The sequence below is a fragment of the Eutrema salsugineum genome, unplaced genomic scaffold (assembly GCF_000478725.1).
Source record: "Eutrema salsugineum unplaced genomic scaffold, Eutsalg1_0 scaffold_12, whole genome shotgun sequence".
NCBI lineage: Eukaryota > Viridiplantae > Streptophyta > Magnoliopsida > Brassicales > Brassicaceae > Eutrema > Eutrema salsugineum.
The window spans coordinates 3,695,840-3,707,282 of record NW_006256895.1 but is presented as its reverse complement, the minus strand read 5'-3'; the positions used below and the strand labels follow the sequence as shown (position 1 = coordinate 3,707,282).

General features: G+C 44.2%; 1 protein-coding gene and 1 non-coding gene across 2 annotated transcripts; both read right to left on the bottom strand.

Annotated features, from left to right (window-relative positions):
* Positions 1-3,459: 3,459 nt before the first annotated feature.
* Positions 3,460-4,878, bottom strand: LOC112089116. Its single transcript, XM_024160093.1, has one exon. It carries the CDS (start codon positions 4,876-4,878, stop codon positions 3,460-3,462), a length of 1,419 nt encoding a protein of 472 aa, XP_024015861.1.
* A 3,454-nt stretch (positions 4,879-8,332) lies between these two features.
* Positions 8,333-8,439, bottom strand: LOC112089495. Its single transcript, XR_002901133.1, has one exon. It is a non-coding gene; the product is annotated as a small nucleolar RNA R71 (small nucleolar RNA).
* Positions 8,440-11,443: the final 3,004 nt, after the last annotated feature.

The following is an 11,443-nucleotide window of genomic DNA, read 5'->3' as shown; positions in this document are numbered from 1 at the left end:
AAAATGCAGTTCCGGAAGAGAGCCATGAGCCGGGACCGCGTCCAACACCCATTTTCCCGCGGGTAGAGCCACCGCGACCGTGGAACTTGGTCGTTCACTTTCTAGACGACTTAATTAAATCCCAGATCAATTCCTTTCGTTATTTTTGAAGCCCTAAGTGTCCAGGACCACCCCAGAAGCTATAAATACCCTCTTTAGGTCATTCTAAAGAGGAGAATCGAAGGACAGATAAACTTAGAGAGAGAGATAGAGATTTTCGTGTGAGAAACCCTAGGAGGCCACCGCCTTTGAAGGAGGAGCCGTCGCTGGAGGAAGACATCACGCCTCCATCTGCTTCTCCGTTCTTCGTTTTTCTTCCCTCTTCTCTTTAATTTCCTGCACTTTCAATACTCTATGATGCTTTGTTACAATATGTTTGAGTAGTTACCCAGTTGGGTTTAAAGGGATTTTTCAAAGGGAATTTCGTGTGTCTTTGCTAATGAATCGATAGATTTAGGATCTATAATCTTCTAGATGTTCTTCGTTTGCCTTTAATCTTACTGCGTGATTCTTTGCTGGCCACTTAGAAGCCGATCTGATATGATATGTTGCGAAAGCTTTCATTGATTGTCTGAACTAGGGTGAAACGAGCAATAATTCTATAGGAGTGGAAACCTACCTGTAGTTGAGTTGTGAATATTGATGAGTCTTGTTCTGCTATTGCGAGTGGAAACCTACTGATCAGGGTTGCGAGAGATAGTTGTTTAGTGCTGCGAAAGTAGGCTATTCATACTTCCGTGCCTCGAGTTCTAGAACATACGTAGTTGATTACCTTTATCACTTGTTTAAAATCGACATAGCCTAGTCCCAACGTTTGTCTTTCATTGCTTACAACCCTTGCTTTTCATTTGTTATAAATTTAAAAACTGAAGCTTAGTAGAACGAACCAATACCTCGTTTACGATCGCATCAATTATAGTAACTTGGAAAAGTCTAAATCGCCACCTATGAGCTTTAAAACCCTAGCATGAATCGAATATCCCCTAAGATATCCCTGTCAGCCCAACATTTGTTTTAGTAGAGTCTTAGTCTTGTTTTATTTTGCGTTTTCAGTGTCACACAAACCCCACAAAAACCTCCATTGGTCTTTGAGTTCGATTACTAATCCAGTTTGAAGTTTCTGCAGAAAAGACAACTCTCCTTGTGGATCGACACCCTAAGTACTACAACGCACGGCTCTTGACTTGCAGACACTAGGGTTTACAAATTTAAAACTATTTTGCAACAGGAACCCTAGCTCGCATCATCCATGCTCACATGTTCAGACAATGGTAAAGGCAAAAGATCAAGTAGGGTAAGGGGGTTAAAGCCATAAACTAATTGAAACGGAGAATACAAGGTAGTAGAATACACAGAATGATTATATGCAAACTCTATGTGTGGCAAACAGTCTTCCCAAGTTCGGAGGTTCTTTTTAATGACAGACCTAAGCAAGGCCGACAAGGTCCTATTCACTACCTCGGTTTGTCCATCGGTTTGGGGGTGACTGGTAGTGGAAAAACATAGATTAGTACCTAACTTGGACCACATAATTTTCCAAAAAAAACTGAGAAACTTGGTAATCCTATCAGAGACTATGGTTCTTGGTACACCATGCAACCTAACAATTTCCCTAAAGAACAGATCGGCTACATTATCTGCATCATCTATTTTATGACAAGGGATAAAGTGGGCCATTTTCGAAAACCGATCTACAACCACAAATACCGAGTCTCGTCCTTTCCTAGTTCTCGGTAAACCTAAGACAAAATCCATAGAAATGTCGGACCAAGGTGAACTAGGGATGGGTAAGGGCGTGTACATACCTGGTGGCTGGCTTTTGGATTTTGCATAATTACAAGTGACACACCGGTTACAGATTCTTTCCACGTCCCTTTTCATGTGTGGCCAGAAGAAATGGTCTTGGACCACGCTGAGGGTCTTAGTAACTCCGAAGTGCCCCATCAAACCGCCGCCGTGTGCTTCCCTAACCAAAAGATCACGAAGTGAAACATTAGGTATACACAATCGGTTTTCATAGAACAGAAAATCATCATTTCTAAAGTATTTGCCATTAGCAAATTTAGAACAAGATTGATAAACTTCCTGGTAATCGGGGTCAGAAGCATAAGCCTCTTTTATCATCTCAAAGCCGAGTATCTTGGCGTCCAAAGTGAAGATCAGGCTGTATTGCCGAGACAATGCATCGACCATGATGTTTTCCGTTCCCTTCTTGTAATGAATGACATAGGGGAAGGTTTCAATGAACTTAACCCATCTTGCGTGCTGTTTGTTCAGCTTTTGTTGCCCCTTAAGATGTTTTAACGAGTGGTGATCCGTGTGGATCACAAACTCCTTTGGCCAGAGATAGTGTTGCCAAGTCTGTTAAGCGCGAACGAAGGCGTAGAGTTCCTTGTCGTACGTGGGGAAGTTTAATGTGGCTCCGCCCAATTTTTTACTGAAGTAAGCTATGGGCCGCTTCTCTTGAGTCAAGACCGCACTGATACCTATACCTGAAGCATCACACGCGATTTCAAAAGTTTTAGTAAATCAGGTAAAGAGAGTAAAGGGGCGTGAGTAAGCCTGTCTTTTAGAAGCTGGAAAGCTTCTTCCTGGGCCGCATCCCATGTAAAACCAACATCCTTCTTTATGACCTCAGTGAGTGGGGCGGCGAGTGTGTTGAAGTCCTTGACGAACCGTCGATAAAACCCGGCCAAGCCATAGAAGCTCCTGACCTCACCAACGGTCTTAGGACTAGGCCACTCCTGAATGGCCTTAATCTTCTCTTCATCCACCTGGATTCCGTTAGCTCCTACAACAAAACCTAGAAAAAGGACACTGTCTGCACAGAAGGTACACTCTTTCAGGTTACCAAAGAGTCGTTCCTTCCTAAGTACCTCTAGTACCATTCGCAAGTGCTCTAAATGATCGGTCAGGGTTTTGCTGTAAACTAAGATGTCGCCAAAGTATACGACAACAAAGACACCAATAAAAGATCGAAAGACATGGTTCATGAGCCGCATAAAGGTGCTGGGCGCGTTAGTCAAACTGAAAGGCATAACAAGCCATTCGTATAAACCGTGCTTGGTCTTAAAGGCTGTCTTCCACTCGTCTCCCTCCTTCATCCGTATTTGATGATATCCGCTTTTTAGATCTATCTTAGAAAATAGGCAAGACCCGTGAAGTTCATCAAGCAAATCATCCAAACAGGGAATGGGATGTCGATATTTTACCGTTATGTTGTTTATGGCCCGGCAGTCAACGCACATTTGCCATCCGTCTTTCTTGGGAACGAGCAGGACCGGGACCGCGGAAGGACTCATGCTCTCCTGAATGTGTCCTTTTTCCATGAGTTCCCGACCTGTCTTTGTAGCTTCATGGTCTCGACAGGGCTAGCTCGGTACGCGGGCCGGTTAGGCAGAGAAGCACCAGGAACAAAATCTATTTGGTGTTCAATCCTGCGTATGGGTGGTAAACCGCTGGGCTCTCATCGGGGAAAACGTCTTTAAATTCCTGCAAAAGGGGTAAGACACTGCTCGGAAAATCCGGCTGTGGGTCAGTTAGGCTAGCCAAAGCAGATTTAAACATTAGTAGGACGAGAGATTGTTTGGTGTGCACCGCGTGCTTAAGCTCACAAGGTCTCACGAAAAGAGTTTCTTTGCTCACGAGTGTTCCCTGAAAGGCCTTTTCTGGGGGTTCTCTCAGGCTTTCATTTTTAGTGGAGGTGTTTGGGGGTTCGCTCACTACACTCTTTCCTTTGTTACTTTGCTCAAGCTTCATCTGGTCTAGATAAACATCTCGCGGTGATAAAGGCGCCAGGGTGATATTTCGGCCATGGTGCTCAAACGTGTGCTTGATGGTGAATCCAGCATGGATGGCTTTCTTATCAAACTGCCATGGACGGCCTAGAAGGATATGACCCACTTCCATAGGCAATACATCGCAAACAACTTGGTCTTCATATCGGCCAATGGACAAGGGTACCGACACCTGTTTGGTCACCTTCAGCTGTCTTTGATTGTTTAACCATCGGAGGCTGTAGGGCTGAGGGTGCTTGCGTGTTTCCAGGCCGAGCTTCTCCACCATAGTGGTACTAGCGACATTCGTACAGCTCTCTCCATCGATAATAAGGCTATAAACTTTGCCCATCACATGGCACCGCGTGTGGAACAGGTTCTCCCTTTGGTCTTCCTCTTTAACCGGTTCATGGGCTAGTAGAACTCGCCTTGCAACTAACAGCTCTCCCTCGGCCGCATATTTTTCAGCGTCTTCATCATCATATTTAGGACCAGTGTCTTCTTCTCCCTCAGACACGATCTCACCTGAATCAAGAATCAACATGGCACGCTGATTAGGACACTTATTCGTGTAATTCCCTTTACCTCGGCATTTAAAGCACTCGATGTCTCGCGTCCTAGCCGGTGTACCCTCGGCTTTTCCTCGGTAATCGGCTGTGGAGGAACTTGGATTGGTTTCTGGTTTAAACCGCGTATCGGACCGGGCTGGATAAGTGGTCTTGTCTTCTTGGTAGTTCAGCCGGGAGCTAGTTCCATAGGCGGGCCGAGAGGTTCCCTTCCTCTTGAGCTGTTGTTCCACCGATATGGCCTTGTGCAACATCTCGGGTAAGCTCGCGTACTTCTGTAGCTCCATTCGGTCTTGTAGATCCCGGTTCAGACCACTTAGAAATCGGGCCATGGTCGCGTCCGTTGTTTCATCCACATCGGCCTTTAGCATAAGTCGTTCCATCTCTTGGAAATAATCTTCCACGGTCTTTGTTCCTTGAGTCAACCGTCGGAGTCTAGTGAGCAGCTCCCGGTTATATTGTGCTGGAACAAACCTGTGGCTCATCAGGGCCGCCATGTCATCCCAGGTTGAAATAGGTCGGAACCTATTTCTCCTTCAGTTAGTCACCACCTGGTCCCACCAGTCAATCGCGTAAATGTGGAACTCAGTCGCGGCCAAATTCATCTTCTTTTGCTCGGAGAAGTTTTGACACCCGAAGACCAGCTCTATCTTTTTCTCCCACTGATATGTTCATAATTTGCATCATGTAGGTTGTATATTTCATTCCAAATCATGTTATTTCCCATGCATATTAGGTCCTTAGGTGTTGTTTTAGGACTTAGGAGTTGCATTAGGTCCCAATGAGTTTTTGCATGTTTGGAGTGTTTATCAGGTGTATTTGGAGCTATTTGGAGTTGAAAAGGTGAAACCAGGAAAAGAAACGGTGATCAGAGCTTGAAAGATGGTGAAAATGGGTCTTTGGAGGTTCTCGGCGATTTTCACGTACCGCATGAAACTTTTCTCGGCGTTATTCATGTACCGCGAGTGAGCCTCTCGGCCAAAACACGTACCGCTGTCAAGGTTTCTCGACCAAAATTTCTGGGTACAGACACATCTCCGAAATCGCGTTACCGGAAGGTCTCGCCGGTCGATTCAGTTGTCGGGTGATTCATCAAAGTTGGAGAGGATTAGATCATGGTTCCAGAGCAGGTGGAATCGTTGGATTTGGAGGCGTGAGCACAGAGTAAAGCTCACCGGAAGGCACGCCTGTCTCGCTACCGTTTTGGACCGACTCGATGAGCTCCGAAGATTGCGAAGGACGATGCACTTCCAGATCGATTCAGTCTACAGGAACTTCATCAAGATTCGAGATATTTGAGTCCTATTTCCAGAACGTTTGTGATCATTCAATTTGGAGCTATGAGCAAGAAGATAACGTTTCCGGAATGGACGCATGTCTAGAAGCCTCTTTCTGACCGTGTCAATGCACTGCGAAGATAAGCCCTCCGGGGAACCTTCCACTTCCCAAGCGCCGAAGGTTCCTTCACCAAAGTTGAAGATATCTGAGTGCTCTTTCCACTGAAGTTGAAATCGCGCCAGTTGGACCAATATCCTGGGAATTACTCTCCCCCGAATGTGAAGTTGTCCAAAGAGACCTGAAGCCTGCGAGATAGTCTTGCGACTCGGTTAACTCGCAATACCTGAAGGATAATTTCTGGAACTAGAGCTGCGTGTTGAGGTGTGCGGGTAAGGTAACCCTGGATGAGGTCAAAGGCTCCAGAGCAGGAAAAAATACTAAGTCCACAAATGTGCGACTTGGTCATGCGAGTTAGCCGAGTAGTGAACTGAACCGCAGAAACGTTCGCTGTTTACACCGACTTGGGCTTTCGACTTGGGAGTGATGAAGACCATCCCGCACATATTTCTGAAGCCCTGTGCTACATGGTTCTGCGAGTTAAGGAGCAAAGGGAACTGAACCGCATGAAGATTCGCGTTTTACACCGAGAGAGGAATGCGGCTTAGCCTACATAGTTTTATCTCGCTGAAGCTTCTTTCTAGGCCTGTGCGAGTTGGGCATGCGACTTGGGACTAAAGGAGGACCAACTCGTCATTTTACCCATTAAAGCCGGTTCAGGACCCGGTTTGTTCCGGGCTGACATGGTTCGTTTTAAGACCTATATATAGTTTTTTAGGGTTTTACCCCAAGACTTAAGCTTTATTCCTTTTGTTTCTTGCCTCTTTTGAGAAAGAACTCCTTAGAAGAGAAATATCTGCTTTTGTGAGTTTGAATCAAGAGAGAATCAAGGATCTTTGAGTGTTTAAAGCTGTTTCTTATCATCATCTATCTGATCCATCTTCATTTTCACACTTGTAATAAAGATTAACAACACATCTTGCAAAGGATTTAGTGTGTTGATTATGATTAGTGAGTAATCCCCATATTAAGGTCTTAGATATGTAGATTAGGGTGCTTGGGAGCTAGATTAGTGAGCTTAGGGATTAGATCATTCATATTCCATTCTCTACAACCTGTTCTCTATGCTAGATCCATACACATCATATGTGGTCTAGATTCTGGGCATATCATGCACCAAAAGTGTTTGATGAAATGCCTGAACCAAGGTTGTTAGAGGTTTAAGTATTTTTCATCATGGGAATGATTGTTTATATGCTTAAATGACAGATTAAACTAATTCTCAATGCTTGTTAACTCATGTTTCACTAATGATGATTAGGTTAGAAACTGTTTTAGCATAGAAGTTAATGCCTTCATGAGAGGATTAGCTTAGTTAATGATGTTTAAGTTGAATGGTTTGCTTGATCACATGATTCATTAGCTCACTAGTTTAGCATCAAAGGCACCCTAATCCACTATCCTGTCTAAGACCTTTCTCATCATCATACATACATTCTCATCTCATTTAGTCTATTTACTTGCTTGTTTAAGTTGATCATTAGCTTGAATTCTTGTTCTAAGCTTGTTTAGTGGAAGTAACATCAAAACCTCACTCATTTGGCTTGAATTAAGAACTGATCCTGCATCTTAGTGTCTACACCTGATGGATTGATACCCTTTGTACTGCAAAGTGACAAAAAGGATTGATAACCCTTCATTTAGAGCCTTAAAAACCTCTAGTTATCAATTGGCGCTGTTGCCAAAGTGTGATAGCATTAAGATTGTGTCATTTCTTGAGATCAAGCATTTTCTTTTGTGTTTTCTAATTTCTTTCAAGTTCTAGTTGTGAGTTTCAGGTGCATGAACACTAGGTCCAGATCAAGAAGCATTGGTCCACCTTTCCCCTTAAACGACAACATTAATCTTTTGGTTCCAAGAAGGAGAAGGGATAGGCGTGGAAGACAGACTGATCAGGCTGATATGGAAGATCAAAGACAGCATGTGGTTGACATTGAGCCGCAGGCTCAAGAGGGGCAACAGGCTCAGGTGCAGCCGGGTAATGGAATTGGTAATGCAGCTGGTAATGGAGCTGGTCAAGGGTTCCATCAGGGTAATGTTCAGCAGAAACAAGAGCATCAACAGCAAGCTTATGTCCACCAGGGACAAGCTCCAGCTCATCAGCAAAGGCATCAGGCCAATGTACAGCAAAGACAACAGGCTCACCACCATCAACACTTCCAAAACCAACCAAGGAGATATGAGCAGCCACTGGTCTATGTAGGAGAGAATGACAGGGCCAATGCTCATCAGTATGGAGCTGGAATTCAAACACCACCTGTGCAAAACAACAATTTTGAAGTCAAGGCATCTTTGCTGAATATAGTCCAAAACTCCAAGTTCCATGGATTGGCAATGGAAGATCCTTTGGAACACTTGGACCAATTTGATAAGGTTTGTGACTTGACAAAGATAAATGGAGTATCTGAGGACAGTTTCAAGCTCAGATTATTTCCCTTCAGTCTTGGTGACAAAGCTCACCAATAGGAGAAGAATCTCCCAAGAGGCTCCATTCAGACCTGGGAGCAATGCAAGTAGGCATTTCTGTCTAAGTTCTTCTCTATTTCAAGAAAAGCAAAGCTAAGAAACCAAATCTCCAGCTTCACTCAACATAGCAATGAGAGTTTTGGTGAAGCATATGAGAGATTTAGGAGCTACACCAACTAGTGCCCACGCCATGGGTTTAGTAAAGCTTCTCTTCTCAGCACACTTTATAGAGGGGCTCTTCCCAAGATTAGGAACCAGCTGGTTACTGCCTCCAATGGAAAATTTCTGGGGAAGGAGATTCATGCTGCTTTAGAGCTGGTTGATAACTTAGCAATGAGCAATGATACATATGGAGAAGACTTTGATAGAGCCAATAGGAGTGAGAGTTCAAGTAGGGATCAAAGGTATGAGAAGGACTTTAAACACTTGAAAGCAAGCTGGACAAGGTGTTATTGGCTACTCAAAAATCCAATGCACTTTGTAGGAGAGTATGAGGAACCTTCTCAATGCTTTGAGAACATCAGTGAAGAGGGTCTTACTCAGGAAGAGCTAAACTATATTGGGAATCAGAGGTTCCAAAGATATCAGTATGCCAATGCCGATCAGAACCTCTCTTACAAGAATCCCAATGTAGCAAACCCACAAGACCAAGTCTACCCTACCTCTCAAACTCCACAGAATTTTGTTCCCAAGAACAACTTTTAAGGGTCTTTTCAACCAAAGAATCAGTTTGCTCAGAATCAGGGTTACAGTAAGCATCAGCAACCACTTCAGAGTTCTGGTTTCAGTTCACAACATCAGCCAAAGGCACCACTAGGGTTTGGTCCACCACAGTTCCAGCAGCAGGCGCCGGTTCAGCATCAGTTTCAGTCAGCACCTGTTCACCAGCAGCCACAGATGGGGTCAGATATGGTTGGGATTCTACAATAGCTGCTTCAGGGTCAACAAGTGTTTGCAAGCCAGTATGCATCCATGCAGCAGGACATCAAGGAATTGAAGTAAAATCAGGATTCTAGCTCAAGGAACCAAGGCCAACTACCTGGTAAGCCTGAACCCAATCCCAAGGAATATGCTAAAGCCATTACACTGAGAAGTGGCAAAGAGCTACCTGGTATTGAGCACAACAATGTAATCATTGAGGACAATGATCAAACTGAGGGGGAGGCAGCCTTAAAAGATGATCAAGTTGCTGAAGGATCAAGGAAAGAAAAGGGTAAAGAGGTGGAAAAGGAACCTGAACCAGAAAAGCTATATGTGTCACCACCTCCATACCAACCCAAGCTCCCATTTCCAGGGAGATTCAAGAAGCAGCTTGTAGATAAGGCAAGAACTGTATTTGAGAATGCACTCAATGAGACACCACTCACAATGCCTCTTATTGATGCATTTCTAATAATGCCAAACCTGCTAGGATCTCTCTTGTCCTTGCAGACAGATCAGTTAGATTACCTGTTGGGATGTTGGAAGATCTGCCTGTCAAGATAGGTGGTTTTGAGGTTCCAACTGATTTTACTGTGCTAGAGATGGATGAGGAACCAGTTGACCCTCTTATTTTAGGCAGGCCATTCTTGGCCACAGCAGGAGCAATTATTGATGTGAGAGGTGGCATCATTGAGCTTCAACTTGGTTCTGAAAGGCTTAAGTTTGATGTGAATGAAATGATGAATAAGCCCACCATAGAAGGACAATGCTTCTATGTAGAGACTATGGATCAGCTGGCCGATGAGTTGCTTGAGGAACTGAATACTGATGATCCTCTTCAAGTTGTTTTGAGCAAAGAACAAGGAGACCATTGGTTCTTAGCAGAGGAAAGTGAAGGATACAAGCTGTATTTGGACAAGCCAAGGAGCAGTTCAAGCAGTCATGGCCGTGGGTTATAAGGTAAAGGAGCATACTGGGCCGTGTGAGCAAGACAGCTTCAGTGCTGATTGGGATGAGTCTAAGGCACCTCAGCTGGAACTCAAACTTCTTCCCAAGGGGCTCAGGTATGCTTTCTTATGTCTCAATGAGTCTTATCCTGTCATTATCAATGATATGCTGTTAGAGGACCAAGAGCATAGGTTGTTAGAAGAGTTGAGGAAACATAGGAGATCCATTGTCTACTCTATGGATGACATAAAGGGTATCTCACCCTCCCTATGCACTCATAGGATTCACTTAGAAGAAGAGTCTATGTCATCCATAGAGCACCAAAGGCGTCTCAATCCCAACTTAAAAGAGGTAGTGAAGAAAGAGATTCTCAAACTCCTAATGGTTTGGATAATTTATCCAATCTCAGACTCTAGATGGGTTTCACCAGTCCATGTGGTGCCCAAAAAGGGGGGAATGACAGTAATAAGGAATGAGAAGGATGAACTGATAGCTACTAGGACTATAACTGGACACAGGATGTGTATAGATTATAGAAAGCTCAAATGCTAGAGAGGCTTGCAAACCATCCCTTCTTTTGTTTTCTAGATGGTTACTCTGGATTCTTTCAAATCCCCATAGATCCAAGAGATCAAGAGAAGACCACATTTACTTGTCCTTATGGGACATTTGCATACAGGCGAATGCCTTTTGGTCTTTGTAACGCCCCTGCCACATTCCAGCGATGCATGATGCATATATTCTCTGACATCATTGAAGAGAAGGTGGAGGTCTTCATGGACAATTTTTCTGTCTATGGTTCCTCCTTCTCCGATTGTCTTTCTAACTTGTCGCAGGTCCTGGAGAGATGTGAGCAGCATAACCTGGTGCTGAATTGGGAGAAGTGCCATTTCATGGTGCAGGAAGGGATTGTACTTGGGCACAAGATCTCTGAGAAGGGAATAGAAGTTGACAAGGCTAAGGTGGCAGTCATGATAAATTTGGAGCCTCCAAGTTCAGTGAAGGGCATAAGGAGTTTCTTGGGGCATGCTGGTTTCTACAGAAGATTCATCAAAGATTTCTCAAGAATAGCCAGACCTTTGCCAAGGCTGTTGTGTAAAGAGGTTGACTTTGTCTTTGATGCTGAGTGTGAAGAAGCCTTCAAGAAGATCAAGGATGCATTAGTCAGTGCACCTATTGTTCAAGCCCCAGACTGGTCCCTTCCTTTTGAGGTTATGACTGATGCTTCAGACTATGCAGTTGGAGCTGTGCTTGGTCAGAGGAAGGACAGGAAGCTTCATGTCATCTACTATGCCAGCAGAACCCTTGATTCTGCCCAGAAGAAGTATGCTA

What these genes read in the sequence shown, in the direction of transcription:
- LOC112089116 (XM_024160093.1), bottom strand. Translation starts at nt 4,878, where the DNA reads ATGGCGGCCCTGATGAGCCACAGGTTTGTTCCAGCACAATATAACCGG.